This window comes from Typopeltis vanoorti, chromosome 23 (genome assembly GCF_054136105.1).
Source record: "Typopeltis vanoorti isolate ZY-2024b chromosome 23, IOZ_Tvanoo_1.0, whole genome shotgun sequence".
NCBI lineage: Eukaryota > Metazoa > Arthropoda > Arachnida > Uropygi > Thelyphonidae > Typopeltis > Typopeltis vanoorti.
Window position 1 is genome coordinate 13,212,003 of NC_143571.1, and position 23,070 is coordinate 13,235,072.

The following is a 23,070-nucleotide window of genomic DNA, read 5'->3' on the forward strand; positions in this document are numbered from 1 at the left end:
GTTATCTTTTATCCTTCTCAACCACCTCCTGATATCATTCCCCTTGTTCCCAATCATCATCATCATCATTTGTTCTTACTACCAGTACCAACTCATTTGCTTACTTACTCCTCATATCCAATAGCTCAATCACTCTATTCATTTTACCTCTCGGAAAACAAACCTTGTGCATCTTCTCATTTATCACATCTCTAATAATTGAATCGCCATACGATGCCACTTGCGGGTCTTTTTTTTCTCTTTTTTTTACCTTTTTCATACAACATAATTTTGTTTTTGTCTTTTTCACTCTTTTGAACACATCTCCATTTCTCTTCATTTCACTCTGCATCCACCTCATCTTCACCAACTCAGCTTTCAAATCTTGCATACTTTTTTTTCACTATCATTCACTCTTGCTATTTTATCGCTAGTCACACACATACTTGTTTGGCATCAACATCACCTTACTGTTAATTGCACTCTGTTTTTCAACATCATTATTGTCCAATTTATCATTAATTTCATCTGTGTTTCAACATTATCATCACCTGCTTTATTGTGAATCGAACCTTTTCCCCTGCTATCAATTCCATACACTCTCTGCACATTCGCACAATCTTCAACTGCCGTATCAGTTCCGATGCCGTGTTCCCTACTCATATTTGCCAGCAAAGGTTGGTCGATTGGTAGAGCCTCTGCTACTAATGGCTTGCAAAAAGTTAAGCAAGTTTGAGCACTGTTAGTAGTTGGAAGGGGTTCAATCATTCAATGCTGTTGACACACTCTCCCTCGATGAGTCTTTGGACTCCATGGAGGTGTCACATAATAATAATAATAATATTTAAACTAGTGAAACTTATATTTAAGCAAGTCTCATGGTCAATCAGAATATCGCATTTCATGCATACCCACACTTGTTCTTTTGTCTTATGCAGCCTCTCTACATAAATATCCTCAACATCTCCTCCCCCCCCACACACACACTATATTCACAGCACTGTACCATTTTTGAGAAATCCACACCATTTACTTTATTTGTCTTCCATGCAGACCTACACAATGATTTGACTTTCGCCACCATGTTGTATCAGTGTGCTAACTTGTATGAAACAAATATGTCAGGTCAGATGTCAACTCCCTGGCACATTCATTCAAAACATGTGTGATAGCCTTATTAATATCAAGTTTGCTTAATTCCCATATTCCTCTTCCTCACTCACAGTCAAGTCTCTCCTCCTCATCATGCTCTGCTCTCAAACTCTCCATGATGTCACATTCACAAGAATGAAAGACCTGTTGATGGAACTGTACTCCAGGAAATTGATGAAGTCAGGTGTTTGGGAGTGCTGGTGGATAGAGAGTTTAAGTTCAGAGGACATATTATAAAAGTAATATGTCCTCTGAACATATTAAAAAGTAAAAAAGAGCAGAGATAAGCAGGTTATTATACCTCTTTATAAGGCCTTGATAAGACCCAATCTTGTCTACTATGCAAAATCTGGTTACCTGGATTTCCTGGGGGATGAGGAGAAGTGGAAAGAATCCAGAAGTGAGTGTTCAAGATGATGGCAGGTCTCTGGAATGCACCTTATGCAGATAGGTTAAAAGATCTTTGGTTACAAAAATTGGTTGATAGGTGGAAAAGAGATGATTGAGACATACAAATTACTGAAAAATTTCTACAGGATTGATATCGAGGAAGTCTGGTGGTGGTGGTGGGAATTTAAAAATAGAATCTGTTGTGATATCCTCACAATTTTAACAGTGTATCCCTAAAATTTAGGTCCTTATCGTCTTATTTATACTCTGCATCCTAACTTTTTTTCCAAATTTTAAAATCTCACACACTTTGCAACAGTAAACTGGTAATGCTGCTTCCATGACTATTCACTCAGTCTGTTCAAGCCACAACATCTGCTCTACTCTTTATGCTTATTCCCAACTTCATGTCATCTGCAAATAACTGGACATTCATTCAAAGATTCTCCAATATCATTAACATACAGGTTAAACAGTTGTGGTCCACACATCACTGGTGATATTCCTCTTCTGGAATATCCTTTACCCATACACAACTTGCAGACCACCTATGAGAAAGCTAATCTCAAAGCTAATGCACTAATCTATTATCCAACCCAATCCATTCCAGTTTAACTACCAACTTATTGTGTGCAATCTTTCAAAAGCCTTTTCAGAATCTGAGAATAAACCACTGTCTATGCATCTTTCTTGTGTAATATACTTGTTATTACCTTATTCTAATAAGTATTTCAGATAAGTTTAGCAAATTATTAATTTTAAATTTTGTTTAAAGTGGCTATAGATAGATGATGTTCATTAATATGTTTGAAGAATATTTTGATTTTAGGTTTTTGACACGTACTCTGGAAATTGGTGTTTATATCTGGATATATGAAAACTGGAGAATTGTGACTTTGCCATGGCACTCTCTTTGGACTTGGTGGATTTGCCTTTTTGGAGTTGACTTAGCTTATTACTGGCTACACCGAGCATCTCATGGTAAGAGCAGTATATTTTTGCTGAAAATATTATTAATATTAATATTAATACCAGCCCTCCATGGAATCAAATACTCATCATGGAAGGTACACACACACAAAGCTAATCAAACCATGCTTTAAACTCATTCAATAGGTCTTCATTCACCACATTCTCAAGTAGTGCATTTCACTTGCTAGTCAAGCTCCACAATGAACTCTCCTTACTGCCTTCCTCATGTCCTGCTTATATAGTTTCCAGGGATGATCCCATCTTCTATCTCTCTTCCATTATATGAAAATTTTCTTCCACATTAGTCTGGTAATAACCAACTGATATTCCTCAGTCATATCCCCTCTCCTCCTCCTATTCACAGGGCTCTGCAAATTGCATGTATTCCCTCAGCCTGTTTTCATACTACCCCACATTTCAAAGACCAGGTCAATCTTTTCTGAATAAAGGGAACAAAGGGAAGAAAATTCTGCACACAGTAATCCATCCGAGACCTAATCAAAACCTTATACAGAGTAACCATAACTTCTTTATTTCTGAATGCTGACATCTTTCACATCATAACCATGATCTGATAACTTCATGATTTATAAGTATAATCCCTAAACTTGGGGTCCCTGTCACCCACCACTCCCAGATCTTCATTGCCTCTTCTTCTTTCAAAATTTCTTCACCCTGTATATACTTTGCATCCCATTGTTGCTTACCAAATTTCAGAATCTTCACTTTGCAATATAGAATTGATAGTTCCACTCACTTGCCTGTTCATACAGTTTATATCCTACTGTACAGCTACAACATCTCCTTGACTCTTCATTCTTCTCCCTAGTTTTGCATCTGCAAACAGCAGTGGATCTCCAGTTAAACCTGTTCCAATATCATTCCTATACAAGTTAAACAAGTGTCACCTCCAAGCAGATCCATGCAGCACCTGCTAATGACTTTTCTCTTTTAGGATACTGCACTCCCATACACAACTTGCAGATACCTGTGTGATGCCAATCACCTGTCCAACTCATTTATCTTTTATCTGATCCAGTCCCTTATGATTTAGTTACCAACTTGTCATGAGACAATCTATCAAAAGTCTTTGCAAAATCTAAGTATACCTCTGTATATGCATCGCCCTTGTCCAATGCATTCATCACTTTGTTGTAGTCCATAAGTAAATTGGTAAAACATGATCTCCCTTTAAAAGCCCATACTAACCATTACAGAGAATACATTTATATGCATTTCTTCAACACCACCATCCATGTACCCTGGCTTATAGCAACATCAAACTAAAGATCTCATCCTTATAGTCTTCGCTATAAACCAAACATAATTTATTTATAGCCTTCGCTATAGTGCTTTTTCAAGCCTCTAGTAAACAGAGTGGTGGTACATTGGGCAATGAAAATTGTTGTTAATTGTGAACTTAAAAACTTTCAAAAACTCCATGACACTTATCAATCATTACAAGTTTGATAATTTTCTGTCAAAGGATGAAGGGCCATGCACTTTATTGGTGGATTCAAATCACAAGAATTATTCCTTGTAAAAGAAGCATGGAATATTTGTAAACCAGTAGTTGAAATTCAGGAGACATCATGCAATAGTTATGTCATCAGTACAGAAGATTACAGCAATAATGTGAAGGACATGGGTTGCCCATTGTATGAGAGAGTTAAAAGTTTGTTGCCGCAATATGATAAGGACAAATTGAGAACTGGGTTAATGCATATGTTGTTCTGAAGGAATAGTGTACAGTGAAGAGATATTGAATGAATTTGAGATGAAAGGACTTATGTTGATTGATTGTGCTTGAATGGATTTGGAGTTAGGTGTCTAGAAATAGTGTTGCTCAGCAAGGTTTTGGAAGTGCAAAATCAGGGAAATTAGAGCTATTAGGGAAGGATGCAGAGGAATGCATGTGTAGACACTGTTCAAATGAGTAAATATGAGAAAAGAGATGAATAAAAAAATACTGACCATAGCTAATTAGTTGTTGAATTTGAATGGAAACAGTTATTTCAAGATGTAAGAGCAGTTGTAGATGCAAAGGGATATTGTAGTTCATGTATAGTAATGGCAGAACCATCAGGAATAAGCATGAGGAGTTTTTGGAATTTGTTAGATTGGCTTGGCCAGAAATGATCAACATTAGTGAGACTTGGTTGACTGAGGATGATATTTATAGTGACAGAATGTAAGGAGCTTATATTTTTTAGGATGAAAGAGAGAATAAACTATAAACTAGTGCTCCAGCATTTTATCGCTACTACAAGAGTTTCCCATCCAAATTAAACATCAAACAGAAATCTTAACAGTGAGTACTAAGTAGTCAATAACTTCAGCACAACCTGTGAGTACTTTTAGTGCATTAAATCAGTTATATTTCGATCTAAAAATCAGCCACGTGCAAGCACCCACTATGCCTACTGTGTGAAGCAAAGACGGCGGCAACAAAAGCCAACAATTGAACAAGCATCCTGTGTCTCACCAGTGTAGCACCGTCGATTGCCAACAAAACCACAAAGTGCCGCAGCTGTAAAATTGATATCAGCAATAAAAAAAGAGGGTATAATGCAGACTTCTGTTGCCACTGGATATACACTTCTTATACAAAAATGGACATTTTGGTGCACAAGATATATATCGACCTTAACCAGCCCTATTTATGTTCGCTGTCCTCCCATTTGTAAAACAACTCCTGAACTTAGGCAAACGAATTGAAAACCTCGAACAGCACATCATTGCTATGAATGAAACTCTTTCCTCCAAAATACAAGCACTAGAAACCAAGCTTGAATCAACTGATGATCAGCACTTCCACACAAGTTCACCCTTCCCCGCTAATGAACTCTGTGTCCTAATTGCATCAACAGTGCATGACTCGATGGAGGACAAAAACCAAAAATTCAACGCCGTTAATTCGAACTTAAAAAAGGAAAACAGAAAAGAATTAAAAGAAGACATCATCAAATTAGCAGAAGAATGGAATATCGATTCTAAAATCTAAAAATCATCAGATGCCATTGTTTTGGACCCATAAATAAAAGAAAGGACAGAACAAACTTTCCACGCCTTAAAAGTGACTTGTGACTCGCCGACAAGCAGATCAAAACTAATAACAGTGATCAACAACAAGTTCAAAGACACTTGTCCCCAGTCGTGCATACGTGCTCGACCAGACTTAATTTGTACAAAGGGAACAAGGACACACTTCGAAGACAACTTGCAGAAAAACGTCAAAATGGTGACTATAGTTGGATCATTGACTACGGAAAAGTTAAATTGATGCAAAAACCAAGTGATGCCACTAGCATAGGCACTGCATAGGAAATGTGAAAAACCCTTGCTTTCAAACATATGACTCACAAAACCATACGTATCCACTTCACCAACATTCATTGCCTAAACTCCAACCTTAATAGTGTCCACTACCACCTTCAGTCTACCAAACCCCACTTACTCTTTCTTGCAGAAACTCAAATCCCCCCCCCCCAGTACTATTTATTTCAACCTTCCAAACTACACACTCTGACATACCTTGCCAGAGAGCACCCAACCTAGAATCACCCAACTTTGATCTTCTTTGGATGAAAATATCCCTTCCCAATTCATTCGAATTTTTGCTCTTTAATTTCTTTATAGTCCACTGTAAAGATGCCAGCAAGTAGAAGAAAAAAGGTCCCCAGTCCTGCACGGCTCTTTGCAATCCCACCAAGGTGGTGGTGAGAAATCTGCAAGAGCAGGGGGTGCTAAGAATCTCACAGAGGAAGATAGACCACCATCTGGAAATCCGACCCTATTTATTGGCTCCTTCAACACTCGAACTCTGTCTTCCGACTCCCATATTGATTTCCTGCTTCAAGAACTGCAAAATGTAAAGTTTGATGTCCTTGCTATTTGTGAAACCCGAAGAAGCTCTGAATTAACAGCAAAATGGAACAATGGCAACCAAATTTTCCTTGGAGCTTCAGATAACACTACAAGGGTTGGAGGAGTTGGCTTCATCATAAATGAAAAGCTAACTAAAAATATTATTTCTTGCACAGTCCATTCTGAAAGACTAGGAACACTAAAATGAAAACTTGGAGAATCCATAACAATAAAAATAATAGTAGCCTATGCACCCACCTCAACAGCTGACAAAGAAGAAATAGAAAATTTTTATGAACACCTACGAGAAACATTACTGAAAAAACAACATACACACTAGTGTGTGGAGATTTCAATGCAAAGATTGGTACAGGATTTATTGAAGAAAAATACATTGGACCTTGGGGGGTGGGGGAGAAATGAACGAGGTGAACTCCTGGCAGAATTTGTAGAAGCAGAAAGGCTCTACATTATGAATAGTTTCTTTAAAAAGAGAACTGGAAAAAGATGGACTTGGCAGTCTCCAAATGGAGAGACAAGAAATGAAATTGATTTCATCCTAACAGATTGTAAAAGAATAATAAAAAATGTCGAAGTCATTGGGAAAACCTACTGTGACATTCATTCAGACCACCGTCCAATAAGAGCCCCCTCAAAATACCCCAAAAAAATAAAGAATGCATATGAGCACAGTCCAACCATAAAAAACGCTCAAAACAGATAAACCCAGAAGAATTTAGAAAAAATGTGGAAGAAACCGACTGGAAATTAAAAAATGACATTGATGAAGATTTAACAAACTTTAACAATCAATTAATGAACTGCAAAGAAAGAACCTCATATGAACTTCCTCCTAAGACCAGGAAACACCTATCAGCAAGAACAATAGAACTATTGAAGAAAAGAAGAATATTGAAAGATACAGGAAAAGACAGTCTAGAATATAAAATTATTTGTAAACAACTGAGGCAGAATATCAAAGATGACTATAACATATATAGAACAACAAAATTGGCAGAAGCAGCTAGGCTCTGCAGTAGCCTAAAAAAAAGTAGAAAAAGAAATAAATCTAAAGCAACCACTACCATCAGCCTTCATAGACAATCAAGGAAACAGACACATAAATAGAAGTGAAATGGAAAAAATAGTAAAATCGTTTTATGAGAACCTTTACTCATCTAAACAAGTAATCATAGCTCCAGTACTAGACGAAAATTTGGAAATACCATCTGTCCTACCTGAAAAAGTAAAAAATGGCTATCCACCATATGAAAAATGATCAATCACCAGGAATTGATGGTATAAAATCTGATGAATTAAAAGTGGACAAATACTCTTTAAAGCTTTAGCGGAAAAGTTTACCCCGATATATACAATTAAGGAAAGTACCTACTGAATGGAAAACATCAAAGACCATAATTCTGCATAAAAAAAAAGGTAATAAAGAAGACATCAGTAATTACAGACCCATCTGTCTATTAGCACACACATATAAAATATTCGAATAAAAACATATAAATATGAAAAAAGCTTTTCAACAATAGATCACATTCCAACTATTACTCAGCTAACAGAAAGATGCAGAGAATACCAGATCCCACTTTGTCTTCTTTTTATAGATTTTAAAAAGGCATTTGACACTGTTGAGCATAAAGCAATATTCCAATAGAACAAGTCATAGAAAAAGCATACATCCAACTTATAAAAGATATCTACAAAGAAGGCACAACAAATATCACCCTTTTCAATCACCTGATTAAAATTAACTTAAGTAGAGGAGTACATCAGGGTGATGTCTTATCACCTAATCTCTTCACATCTACTCCTCTGGACAGCATCATTCGAAAAATTGACATGAAAGATGGAATAAACATTGATGGTGAAATGTTAAATATCCTATTATTCGCTAATGATATGGTATTAATATCTCACTCACCCAAACTCTTAGAATCAATGCTGAATAACATAAGCCAAAACTGCCAAAAAATTGGATTGGAAATACACCTGAACAAAACAAGATGGATGAAAAACAAATACTGTAAAGATCATACAATCACTCTAGAATCTCATACCATTGAAAAAGTTGAAGAATATCTACCTCGGCCAGTCCATAAAAATGAATAATGATATATCAAATGAAATAGCAAGGAAAAAAAGAGCCTGCTTGGATAGCCTTCAACAAAATAAAATCAAAAATTACCAACCAAAACATAGACATAGAAATAAGAGCCCATCTTTTCAATAGTCACATCTTACCAGCATTAACTTATGTCAGTGAAACATGGAACACAACTTTAAAAGAAGAACAAAGCTTAATAACAACTCAACGTGCAATAGAAAGAAGTGTGCATTATAAACAAAACAGACCACGTAAGACACACAGAAATCAGGAAGAAGTCTGGACTCACGGACATAATAAAAGCAATCTACAACAGCAAAAGAAGATGGGCAGGACATCTCACCAGAATGAGAGACAACAGATGGACAGTCAAAGTTACAAAACTGGTATCTGAGAGATACCAAAAGAAAACCTGGAAGACCAGCCTTAAGGTGGGAAGACCCAATGATTAGGAAAGTCAGAAGAAAATGGAGAAGAAAGGCCCAAGACAGGAATAGCTGGACTCTTCAGTCAGGATTTCTCCATGACCTGCAGTCATGGAGAAATCCTGACTGAAATCACAGGTCCATCAAGGTAAAAAAATTTCTTTAATTTCTTCGGCTTAAAAATTGACTTTCTCAACAACGAAATCATCCTCCTAGGAGATTTTAATGTTCACAATACCAACTGGCTTTCCTCCTCCAGCTGTACAGATCTTGCAGGCAGAGATGATGAAACATTTGCCATCACTAATGACCTTACACAAATAGTTCAGATGCCAACTAGAATATCTGATAACCCAAATTGCTCTCCAAATACCCTAGATCTCTTCCTGACCAGTGACCCTTCAAATACACAGTGAATGTAGAGGGGACCCCCCCACCCTCAGGCAATTCTGACCACAATCTAGTGCTCATCTCCTCCCCCCATGCAACAGCGTACACAGCTTCTCCCATACAAGAGTAGTTTGGCATTATAACAGTGCCAAGTGGGACAGTCTCTGCAACTTTTTATGCTACATTCCTATGGTTAGACTATTGCTTCCGACCTTCCAACTCAAATACATGCACCGAACTTCTGATCAAAGTAATCCTCACTGGCACGAAAACATACATTCCCCACAGTACTCTGACCTGCCATTCCATAATTAAACCCTTATTTTCCAAAAGATGCACCAAGGCTGTACAAATGAAAAACCAAACATACCATTACTGGCTCAAATCAAGAACTCCATCCTCCTTTAGAGCTTATACTCAAGCTGGAAATAAATGCAAAAAAAAAAAACAAGTGCTTACAAAACAGAATTCAAAAGAGCAAAAAGCAGGAAATTAGCAGCCTGTTTAAACAGTAGTCGAGCCTTTCGGTCTCTCACCGAAACGATTGATTTGGCGAGAGACCAACTTAAATATCAGCTTATCATGTGGCACCCTGTCAAATGCCTTCACTAAATCCAAGGAAATGGCAGTATGTGGCTTTCTCTCATCTACTGCTCTTGTAACTTTATTATAAAAGGCTAGCATATTACTAAAACAAGAGCGCCCCCTCACAAATCCATGTTGACTCTCACAGATAACATTACCCTCATCTACCTAATGTTGTATATGGTCCCTAACTAATTTCTCCAAGATCTTAACAACTACACTAGATGTAGTGGTAGCATCATAAGATTTGTCCAGGACCAAAGCAGCCAGCCACTTTGAATGAGTAGAATGAGCTTGCAGTCTTGACTTGTGGAGATGGCTAAACATGGAATTTTCATTTAAGAGTTATATATGGAATTACAGAGCTGGTGCTTATATCAAATCTGGTAGCAGGTCATAGTATGAGAAACTTCAAAGAACGATGTTAGCAGTATATTATTATTATTATTATTATTATTATGTGACACCTCCAAGGAGTCCAAAGACTCATCCAGATAGGGCACCCACTCCTCAACTCTCCGTCTTCACCACTCAGTCTACCAACTACAGCGAACCGCAACTACCATCATCATCTATGCCAATGCATCTACTGCCCACCACCACCACCACTAGTATTTTCACAGACAACCACAAACATCCATGTCCACAGCGAGATTCGAATCTGCAGCCTTTTGGCTGGAGAGTGGATATGTTAACTACTCGTCCAACCAAGCCATCACTCTCTACTCCTTCCAGTGTATGACCTGCTACCAATGTATGAGAAATTTTCAAGAGTTGTTTGATGAAGTAGTATCAGACTGCATACTGGAGGTCAGGAGGTAAATCAAGTGAAATTAAATGGATATGTAGCATTATTAAGCAGGCACTGCAAGGAAAAATAATAATAATCTGTTGTGGAAAAAATATAAAGAGAAAGTGATCAGTGAGCTTTTGCAGTAAAAGTACAGGCAAGAAAGTGGCCAGCATGGTTGGAGAGGCAAAATCAAATTTAAAACTAAACAAAAAAATTAAGTAGGTCAAGATAAATTTCAATGAGTTCATTCACTATATGGCAAGTAAAGGGAAGAACAATTATGGTAGGATAACTTTAATGAATACTGATTAGGAATTTGAAGCAGAAGGAATAGTTAAACTGATGGGCGATCACTTTTCATGTACCACCTGGGTACAGATATTGCAATGACAGATGTGACAAAGATGGATGTTAGAATAGGGATAGATTGCCTGTGTATTATGAGAAGGTGGAAATAATTGGCAATAACTCTGATTGAAATTCGATGAGGCTATGTAATATAAGTTTCAGTTCTGTCAGTGTCGCTAAGGAGTAAAAATAAGGCAGAATAGTTCTGTTACATGAAGTACATTTACAACAGAGATAGAAAATGATAGACTGACCAGTATTTCAGCAGTGGTAGTGTGAGTACTGGAAAAGTTAGTTAATGGTAGAATTTAAGAATGGGTGGAGAGAAATGTAATACTTTATGGGGGGGGGGGGCAGCATAACTTTGCAAAGAGCAGGTCTTGCTTAGTAATCTACTTACTATTTTTAAAATAAAGTGACCTGTTGAATAAAAGGGATTGTTAAATGCCTTTACAAAGTCTAGCAGTTGATACTGCTCGACTTTGCAAAGGCATTTGACAAGACACCACACAGAACTCTGTTACATAAATTTGAACAAATGGGGATGGATATGAAGCTGGTGACATGGATAAAGTGGATAGCTTGTAGATAGATATCAAAGATTAGAGTATAGTATTGTAGAAGCAAAGAAAAAGCAGGTAACTAATGACATACCACAGTGGGAAACTATGTACCTGAGCCTATGTTACATTTATACATTAATGATATAGGGAACGATTTTAAGAAGAATATACAGTTGTTTTGCATATGATGCAAACTGGAGAGGACAATAGTTAATAAAGATGCTGTAGAAATCCTTCTGCATATTTAAATGGACTGGCAATGTGGAAAAATAATGGTTTGCAAATTTAATCTGATAAAATGTAAGGTTATACGCTTTGGAATTACAAGCTGTATAGTACACTGATTGATGGAACTGGACTGTAGCTTGATAAGGCTAGGTATATTGGGAAGGGGGGGGGGGGGCATGTGGCAGAGATTGGGAATTGAAGTTCAGAGGATATATTGCAGTTGACAAAATAGTGCAAAGATTCCTTGAATGCTGAAGAATACACTAATAAACAGAAATAAGATTATTTCCCCCCCCCCTCTTTATAAAGGTTGATACAGCAGAACTAGGGGGCCATCCATGGAAGTTGTGTAAGAGTGTTGTTAGTAGGGGTGTGCAGACCAGATTTTTTGTGTGGAGAGTGGTGAGTGAGTGGAATGGATTGCTAGAATTGGTTGTGAGTTCCCTGATGGTGAATGGATTCAAGGAGAGGTATGATAAGATTTGTGTGTATAATGGTTGATTGGGTCTCCCATGATGAGTCTCCAGACTCCATGGAGTTGCTGTAAATAATAATAATAGTATCTGTTCTACTATGCACAGATTTAGCATCTGAGATTCTTGATGTAGAAGTTTTGAAAAGAATCCAGAGCCAAGTGACTAAAATAGAGTTTGTTCTTTGGAGTGTTCTTCATGAGGGTTGTGGGTTACAAAGTTTAGATGATAGGTGAAAAAGAGGAGATATAATAGAAAAATATGTTACTGAAGGAGTTTTATAGAGCAGTTCCCAAAAATATTTGCAAGAGTGTGGGCACATAATTTGCTCTACAAAGTGATACCGGGCATGTTCTGATCTGGAAAGAAACAGGGACATGTTATCATCCCTCTAATATGTCCTGTGTAAGGGACACTTATGGGGAAGGTATTCTGATGGTTTGTGGAGGTATCTTGTTAGATGGATGCATCAACCTGTATGTACTTCTCAGCAGAACCATGAATGCTGCAGCTTATAGAGACGAGGTCCTGGACTTCTCTGTTCATTTGTATGCAGGTGCAATAGGAGACATTTATCCTGCAAGATGACAGGCTAGCCAGATCTCTTGAATTGAGCATGCTGAGATGCTCTGGGTCGATGTGTTACTATTGTCATTCCCCCTCCCCCCAAGACCTTCAGGAACTTAGGAGAACTTTGCAAGAGCAATAGATTACCAACTGAGCTCCTGGATACCATTATAAACAGTATGAAAAATTGCTGTGAACACTGTATTGGGTGACCACATTCCTTACTAAGCACTTTGACAATCTCATTTTGACCTCATTTCTGACCATTGTCTTCATGTACTCATTTGTTACTGAATTAAACTATTTATTTACAATTTTTGTAGCCATTTCTTTCACATCTCATATCATACTGCTTTTCACTGAATTGCAAAAAAAATTCATCATACAGTTTTGGAGTTATTGTGATTTTTTCTCTTTGCCCCTTAATTTATGGAAACCAGTGTAGTTTGTCCACTGCATTCCTGACCCTAGATAATGATTATTATCATACATACATCTAGGATCCTGTATGACAATAATCATTTGCAGGTTAAAGGTGTAACACAAGTCCATCTATAGTGTATAAGGAATGATGGAATAAAGAATATATATAAATGTGTATGATAATAATTGCCAGTCTGGTTGGGCGAGTGGTTAGCGTATCTGCTCTCCCGCCAAGAGGCTGTGGGTTTGAATCCCACCATAGGCATGGATGTTTGTGATTTTCCTACAAACTTTGTGTGGAAAGGGAATTTGCGACCCTACCACTTATTCTAGCAAAAGACATCATTACCAAAACCATGTGAGGTATGGCAGTGACCATATGGCGTCTACGGACATCAAATGTGAAACTTTTTTTTTGATAATGATCATTTTTAGGTCAAACACAAGTCCATCTATAGTGTATAAGGAATGATGGAGTAAAGAATATATATATATATATATATATATATATTTATATCAAGAATGATAGTGTTTTGGAATGCTTTGCTAGAGGAAAATGTGCATCAATAACAAACAAGCTCACAGCAGAATGTTAAAAATAGTTGTAATTGGATTATAGTTCCTTGAATGAGTCTTGTGACTCCCTGTTAACTCTTCATCTATTTCTTATAAAAAAAAACCCAACAAACATATATTTATCTTATGGGTTAGATGATATTATTGATGTTATGGCCATCAAAGTCATCAAGAAAATTTGTGTTTTATAGTATGCTAGTGTAGATTTTAGTGTTTTTAGTGTATTTAGTATTTTCTAAAATATTTTTATTAAGCCATTTAAACAACAAGTAAAAGTTTAAAAGGTACCAAAAACTCACAAGAAAAATAATGCTAAAAAGAGAACAAGAAGGCTAGCCCATCTAACGAGATTATTGGAAATGTGGGGGTGGTTAATGAAAATGAATTAACCTCCAAAATAGCAAAATTAAAGCAGATCATCAGAGAGACAATGCAGGAATTACAAAAAGTTGAAGGTGTTTAAATGAACATAGGGAGAAACGAAAATTAAGCAGCAAAATAAAAAAACAACAAAAAACACAGAAACAGGTAAGTTAGGAAATAATGGAAATCAGGTAAGTGATGTTGTTAGTAAAAAAGAAGTATTTGGTATGGTGACTCTATAATAAAACAGCTATTGATGAACGAGTTATAACTTCATGTTTTCCTGGAGCAAAAATTAAGAATATAAAATTGTTTCAATTAAACAATTCAAAAACAGAAAAGTACCATATTTGCTGGCATATAAGACACTTTTTTCTTTGAAAATAGGTCTAAAAAATAGGAATGAAGTTATGGATAGATAAATTTGGTCTAGGCACCCTGGCGGACTATTGAAGAAGCCTGCCCTGCTAGTATGGGATCAGTTTCGTTCTCACATAACAGAAGATGTTAAAGATAAACTCAGTTAGCTGTAATTCCAGGAGGTCTAACTGGTCAGCTTCAACCTTTAGATGTCTGTATTAATAAACCATTTAAGGGATTTATGAAGGAGAAGTGAAACTGTTGGATGCAGTCTTCAGATCTTGAGGTTATTCCATCAGGAAGAAGGAAGAGGCCTAGCATTTCACAAGTTTGTGAGTGGGTCAAAGCTTCATGGGATGCTATGAAAACTGAGACAGTGGTTAATTAGTGCATTGGATTGGAGACTGGCTATCTGATAGTTATCAACAAGTTGTGTATGCGGGTGCAATATCCAGGAAAAGGAAAGTCACTAGTGGAGTGCCTCAGGGGTCTGTTTTAGGGCCATTACTGTTTAATTTGTATATTAATGATATTGGCGAAGATTTGGATGGAGATATTCAGTTGTTTGCAGATGATGCAAAGTTGGGGTGAACCATAAAGAGTAGTGAAGATGCTGTGGCCTTGCAAGAAGACGTGAATAAATTGAGTGATTGGGCACGGAAATGGGGATGTGAGTTCAATGTTGCAAAATGTAAGGTTTTAAAATTTGGAAAACAAAGATGGGATGCAGAATTTATGCTTGGTGAGAATATATTGTTGGAGGTAGAGGAAATAAGAAGTCTTGGGGTGATAGTGGATAAGGATGTAAAATTTAGGGGACACATCGCCAAAATTGTGAAGACAACACAAAGGCTTCTGGGAATGATGCGGAGGACACTGACATGTAGAAGTAGGGAGATTCTTGTTCCATTGTATAAGGCTTTGATTAGGCCACACATGGACTATTGTGGCCCGATTTGGTCACTGGGATTTCAGAAGGATGAAGAGATGTTGGAAAGGGTCCAAAGGGGCTACTATTAAGGTAGTTTCTGACCTCTGGAATGTTGAGTATGAGGAAAGATTGAGAAGATGTAATTTGCAGAGTCTGGTGGAAAGGAGGAAAAGGGGAGATATGATAGAGACCTACAAGTTGGTAAGGGTTGTTATAAGATCAATGGTGGAGAAGTTCCACAAAGAATAGTGGGAGATCAGGGGAGAACCAGAGGTCATCCCTGGAAACTGTATAAAGAGGGTGTGAGTAGGGGAGTGAGAGGCAGGTTTTTTTTGTGCAGAGTTGCGAATGATTGGAATGCCTTGACTGAGAGTGTGGTGTCGGCATGGAGTTTGACTGTGTCTTAAACACACTCCCAGAAAAAGGACCTCCCAGATGAGTCTAACTCCATGAGATCTTGGGCTAATAATAATAATAATAATAATTTAAGTAGTGCGGCATTAGTAATGCACTGGATGGTACAGAGGACAATTTGTTGCATGAGGATTCAGATTCTGATTTAGGAGTTTCAAGTGTCTCTTCATTTAGCTCTGGAGATGAATTTCTGGTTTTTGACATAGAAGATTAAAAGGTGGGTACTCTTTCCTAGTTAGATTAATTAGATATTTGCTGAAAGCAGACCTACTTCTTACTTTATATTTGAAATACTGTAAATTCATTATAATATTCAATGATAAAGTTTTTTCCTAAAAAATGTGTGCAAAAAAACGGGGGGAGTTGCGTCTTATAGGCAGGGGCGTCTTATATGCCATCAAATACGGTAAATGAAATCTTAATTGTACTATTATATAAATATTCTTACATAAATACCAATGACTTAACTAGCAATAAGTTCAGTATGAAAGAGGATGAATGGGTTGTTTGAAGAGGCAAGAGTGAGAAAGTAACAATTGTGAGTATTTTACGTCTATAGGATAAAAATGAATTAAAAAGACGGGCTATGATGGCAAACGATTCAATTGTGTAGGCTGTGTAGAAGGAATGGATATGAGGTTTTGGATGTGTGGATTGAGTTTGAGGGAAGAATGGATTTATATAAGAGGGATGCCTTACACCTGAATGCATTTGGTATCAGGAGTCTAGAAAAACTAATAACTGCTATGAGACCTAACACAGAAAGTCAGGTAAACTAAATTACAAAGTGAGGAATGGTGAAAATGTGAGTGTAAGAGCAACAGTGTTATATAACTGTTTTAATGATAGGAATGGGCTTTGTCATGGAAATGTTGACCAGGAGAGACATGTTAAGGCACTAGAGAAGAATAGAGATCTGTAAATTGTCCAACTGTGTCATGCAGACTGCAGACAAGGGTATACCAAAGAACTTGCTGATAGATTGTTATATATGTACATGGATGCTAGGAGTATCAGAAACAAAGGAATAAAGTTTGTTGCCTTAATCAATATGTTGAGATCTCAAATTGTAGGCATTAGTGAGACCTGGCTATCAGAATCAGACATACTAACTGGTATTGAGTGTAAAGGATACACTACTTTTTAGGAAGGATTGGAGTGGAGGGGAATGCTACTAATGATATTGGATGGCTTGAATCCAGTTAGAGTTGAGACCTATGATTGTAATTCTACTACTAACAGTATTTCATGTGGCAGTGAGTTTGAAGCTATCCAGTATGAGGTGGAATCTAACAAAATCAATTACATAGTGGAGTGTTATTACAGACCTGGTGGTTTGGTTGCTAGTGATGAAGAAATGCATCACTAAATAGACAAGATGAGTGCAAAAGAGTAATCATAATGAAAGAATTAATTATTCAAATATTGATTGGGACAACTTCCTCAAGCAGCATGTGACAGAAGGAACTTGAGGTCAAAGAGTGTTAGATTTGATTATAGTATCAGAGGGCATTTCAGTTAAAGGCATAACTATTCTGTTTCCAGTTGGTGACAGTGGTCATGCAGTACGCAATTGTTAAGAGACTAAGTTTATGAATGTTCCCTTCAGAAAAGGTTACATGCTGAACTACAAAGCAGGAAATTATGACCAACTAGGGGTATTCTGAGTTCAGTGGAATGGGATTGGTTGATGGATGGGAAGAATATTGACAGTACACAGGAAGCATTTAAATGATACTTAAATGAGGCAATATCAGACTGTGTCCCGAGAGTTTGAAGAATAAATAGGGTAGGAGTCAAATGGATGTGTAATCTTATTAAGCAAGAGATTCATAAGAAAAGGATGATGTGGAAGGAATACTGTGTGCATTATGAAATTTATAAGCAACAGGCTAGAATAGTCACAACTATTGTACTGAAAGCAAAGTCTGAGTATGAAAAGAAACTGGCTCTGCATGCTAAAGACAACCCACAAGAATTCTATAGATATGCTGCAAGTAAAAGAAAGAATGAATATGAAAGAAACAGATGCAGATAAGGTTGTTCAACTAATGAGTGCCCATTTTGTTTAAAGCTATCAACCTGATATATACAACATTGAGCTCACGGCTTCCTCTTCACAGGATGAAGAAACTCAGGTGTATCAGGACAAGGTATTAGAGCTGTTGCACAAACTGAATAAGAATTCAGCAATAGGGACTTATGGGATATCAGCACGTGTACTAAAAGAGTGTTCAGCTGAACTGGCTATTCCTTTGACCAGGTTGTTTAATATGAGTCTCAGAACAGGGAAGATTCTTCAGAAATGGAAAGAATGTATGGTAATTTCATTGCACAAGGATGATGCAAAGACCAATGTATCCGACTATCGAGTCAGTATTTCAGGAGTGGTGGTGAAGATTTTGGAAAAATGGGTTATGGCTTGCACATTCAAAAATGAGTTGACAATGAATCTCTACTTTGCAAAAAGGAAGGTCATGTTTTAGCAACTTACATTCTATAACAATGTCATCAGTGAACTAGACACAGAATGGATATACCATGATACTTTTGGATTTTGCTAAGGCTTTTGATACCATACAGCACAGTAGATTGTTGTATAAATTGGAGAATATGATTTGGATTATAGAATATTAGCATGGATAAGAGGATGGCTGACTGACAAACATCAAAAAGTGGAATATGGGGAATGTGAGTTCAAGATTTAAGGTGACCAGTGGTGTACCACAAGGATCAGTGCTTGGTCTGTTGTTATTCAATCTGTACATTAATGATATTGGGAATGATTTGACAAGCAACATACAGCTATTTGCTGATGATGCAAAGATAGGTAAGGTAATTAGGAACGTTGCTGATATGCAGTACTTGCAGAATGATTTGAATAGGCTGGAACTGTGGGCATGGGAAAATGGATGTCATTTCAATGTCAGTAAATGTAAAGTAATACACTTCAGCATGACATTGTCAGTGGATTGCAGGGGGATATTCAGTTGTTTGCAGATGATGTGAAGCTAGAAATGGTTATTAGTAATAGTGCAGATGCAGTAGTCCTGCAAGAGGTTTTGAATAAGCTAGACAGATGGACAAATGAATGGGGGTGTCAGTTTAATGCAGCTAAATGTAAGATCTTGAGGTTTGGGACACATCAATGGGATGCTGCATACTCTATTGGAGGAGCTATACTGGAGAAAGTAGGGGAGACAAGAGTTCTGGGGTTAATGATTGATAGAAACCTGAAATTCAAGGGACATATTGCAAAGGTAGTGAAGGTAACACAGAGGATTGCTGCAATAATGAGAAGGATGCTGACCTGCAGAGATAATACAGTTATCATTCCGTTGTATAAGACCCTGATCAGACCACACTTAGACTATTGTTCTCAGATTTGGTTCTCAGGATTTGAATGGGATAAATTAACTGTGGAAAGGGTACAAAGGCAGTTAACAAAGACAGTTTCAGGACTGTACAATGTTAGTTATGAGGATCGGCTGAGGGAATGTGGACTGCAGAGTTTGGTGGATAGAAGGAGAGGTGATATGATTGAGTTAAACTGTTGAGAGGTGGTTGCAGGGTTGACACTGGGGAGTTCTTTCGCTTGGTTGAACAGGGAAAGAGTGATGGAAGTTACAAAAGGAAACTGTGAGCAAGAGGGGTGAGGAGTGGTTTCTTTGCATGGAGGGTGGTTGAATCGTGGAATGCATTGCCTCATAGAGTGGCGAGCGCGAGAATGGTCAGTGAGTTTAAGGAGTGGTATGATAGACTTTGTGTTTCCTAGGAGGGACCACTGCAATGAGTCTTGATAGACTTGTGTTTCCTAGGAAGGACCTCCTGTGATGAGTCTTTTGACTCCTTGGAGGCCTAAATAATAATAATAATAATAATTAGATATCCAATTAACATTGGTGGTATTATGCTAGAAGAAACTGATCAGGCTAGGGATCTTGGAGTGTTAGTAGATAGGAAGTTGAAGTTCAGGGACCATGTAGCAAAAATTGCAAATACAACTGAAATTGAACTAGAAGGTTGCATTTTTTGTAATGGTTAAAATATATAGTGAATTTCACACAGGACATCCTGTTCACATGTAAAGGTAAGGATGTCATTTTGTCTCTTTACAAGGCCTTGATAAGACCTTACTTGGACTATTGTGCACAGGTCTGGTCTCCTGGTGTCCATTGTGATTCTAATGTAGTGGAAAAGAGTGCAAAGGAGAGTGTTATAAGTGATATCAGGATTGTGGAATTATAAAGATAGACTGAGAATTTGTAAACTGCAGACACTAGCAAACAGGAGAAAGAGAGGGTGATATGATTGTGACTTACAAACTTTTGAAAGGGTCACACAGGATTTCAATGGAGGGTGGGGAAAGGATGAGAGGGCATCCTTGGAAGCTGAGAATGAATGCCACTAAAAAGGCACTGAGGGCTAGATTTTTCTCTCATAGGGTGGTGCATGATTGGAATGGATGCATTCCAATCACGCCATTGGATGTTATGAGTGCAAGCGGTGTGAATGAATTCAAGAATGAGTTTTTGAGACACTGTTTTCCAGATTATGAAGAAGTTTTGATTGCCTTTGATTAGCATGAAAGAAAGAAAGTAGTCAGATCTCAAGTAAGTTAACACATCTCAAATACAAGTGCAGTCCCTGTACTTGATGACACCAGTTTTTCTGAAACATAAAGCTGAAATTACCCTAGCCCATTAATATTTCATATTTGTTTGTTTTTTTTATTTCAGGACAACCAATAAATTCTGCTGATTCACAGGAGGAAATATGTTCATTTCAGATATCATTTATATATGAAAATAGTTGGCATAGACTATTCAACATATATATGTTTTTTTATTTTAATTACTGTGATTATGATTGTAACAAAAAAATTTGAAAACATCTGCCTGTAAAAATGATTTTCATTTTTACAGGCAGATGTTTTCTGCCTGTAAAAATGAAATGTCATTTTTACAGGCAGTAATTTATTTTCATTTACTTCAAGGGAAAGTAAATAGAAATTCATTATGAAAAATGACTCATAAAAGCATTTAATCTTTTTATTTTGTTCAACTTCAACTAATGCATGGACATAACTATAAACATGGTTGTTCTGGACTTCACTCAAGGGAACCATCTTCTACATGGATTGACACTAGTTTCTGTCATCCAGAAAATATTGAAAAAATCCTCCTTCCCTTAACTAGGTTTATTGTTGTGAACTAGAAGGTTGCATTTTTTTTGTAGTGATTAAAATATATAGCGAATTACTCACACAGGACATCCTGTTTTTACATGCAATGAACAAATCATTTGGTATACCCACCTAATAGTGTGTGCTGACTGCTGAAAACATTTGGAACAATTTTAATGCTGCATTGGCTCTGTGAGGTAGTTGATAACTCCTGCAGTTCTATCAGTCATTGGCAGTGAATCTTTGCTACAAATATTCCAATCTACCATATCCAAGAATTTCTCATTGGGATTGTGATCTAGTGATGAAGTGAAGGGAGGGAGATAAATTTATAAAGGTAAAGCCTTTGTCACATTTCTGATAAATTTCTGGATACCCTGTAGTATGACATATTATCCTATTAGAGGTGCCTCCATTTCCATTACATACAGGATAACTGATTTACTTAAAGGGATTGTATTTGGTCAGCAACAACGTTAAGGTAAGTTAAGCCATTCATCTCTTCAATGCACCACCAGATATATTATATTGCTCTAGTGAAGCATGATGAGTCCATAGCTTTGTAATATCATCACACCCTTTATCTTTCTCTCCATATGAAACAACAGAAAATGGGATTCATTGCTCTATGTTACTTTTCTTGAGTTCTCATGTATTTGATGCTGATATCACTATGTCTACCTTAGCTATAGCTACTGATTTTAGTTGGACATGCATAGTTGTCTGCTGTTAATTTTTCACTTTGAATAATATTTAGTGTATACGATAAATTCAGATACATTCCATGCAATCATTTGATCAACTGTAGCACATCAGTTGGACTTTAAATCCTACTGATCCTTTGTATTTTGCATCAGCTGATTCTGGTCAGATGCCCAGTAAATTGGCTTGATATGACCGAGAAGGTGGGGTCGGAATCGGATGCATAGCAGTGGAAGAGAAGAAGAAGATAACATAAGTTTTCATTATTTAGATATTTAGTATACTTAAATATGTTTTATACTTATAGTTAACTTATACTTATATAGTTATACCTATAGTTATACTCAATTATTTGGTGTTTAGTTGTAATAGTTCCTCGACACTATTTTGAATAATGGCGGCAGTGGCAGCTCCAATTGCAAATGGCGTATCACCAAGTCCTCCCCCATTTAAGGACTCCATTTTGCATGACATAATAAGGGATTTTGTGGCATGCGGGACTTGTGGAATGTATGCATCCCGGCAGTTGTATATGTGGCAGGTGAGAGAAGGGGAAACACGAATATGCTCAAAATGCAGGCAATGGGAGGAACCTGGTGAGTTAGAGATGACTATAACTGACCTCGTTGAGTCAGAGGCAGGAGATTATCCACGTAGAGAGACGAGTGCTATGATACAGGGCGAGAATAGCGAGAGAAATATGAATAAAATGAGAGTGGAGAGTGTGAAAAGATTGAATGATTGTGAAGTTTTTGGAGATGGCCTCAATTGGGAGGATGAATAACAAACAAGAGTGGCTGACTTGCAGAGAGAGAGAGAGAGAGAGAGAGAGATGAGCTGGAAGAGTAGGTGGAATGTCTTGGGAATGAGATTAGGTGAATGGAAGAGATGAAGGCAAATCAGAGTAGGAGTGAGAGAGAGAGTTATGGGAATGATAGAAGAGGAGAGAATAGGAACAGTAGAAGAGAGGGAATGAGAGAGAGAGAGAGAGTTATGGGAATGATAGAAGAGGAGAGATTAGGAACAGTGGAAGAAGGGAATGAGAAAGAGTTATGGGAATGACAGAAGAGGAGAGAATGGAAACAGTAGGAGAAAGGGAATGAGAAGAATGTGAGGGAGCACTGGAACCTGGAACAGAGTGATGTCAGGAAGGCAGGTAAGTAGGGGAACATGGAGAGAGTGCTGGAGGTTGGGGAGAGAGAGGGAGGGATGCAGGTGAGCAATCGAGGAAGAGGGTGGTAAGAGGTGTGATGTATGGGGACTCA

The 23,070-nt window shown here is 37.3% G+C and overlaps 1 protein-coding gene across 1 annotated transcript in view; it reads left to right on the forward strand.

Annotated features, from left to right (window-relative positions):
• Window positions 1-23,070, forward strand: part of LOC150093631 (alkylglycerol monooxygenase-like) — a 193,801-nt gene that overhangs the window by 52,124 nt on the left and 118,607 nt on the right. The window contains exon 3 of the mRNA XM_090412763.1: window positions 2,351-2,502. Within this exon, the coding sequence (XP_090268889.1) occupies window positions 2,351-2,502 (152 nt within the window). The remainder of the gene's footprint in view (window positions 1-2,350; window positions 2,503-23,070) is intronic.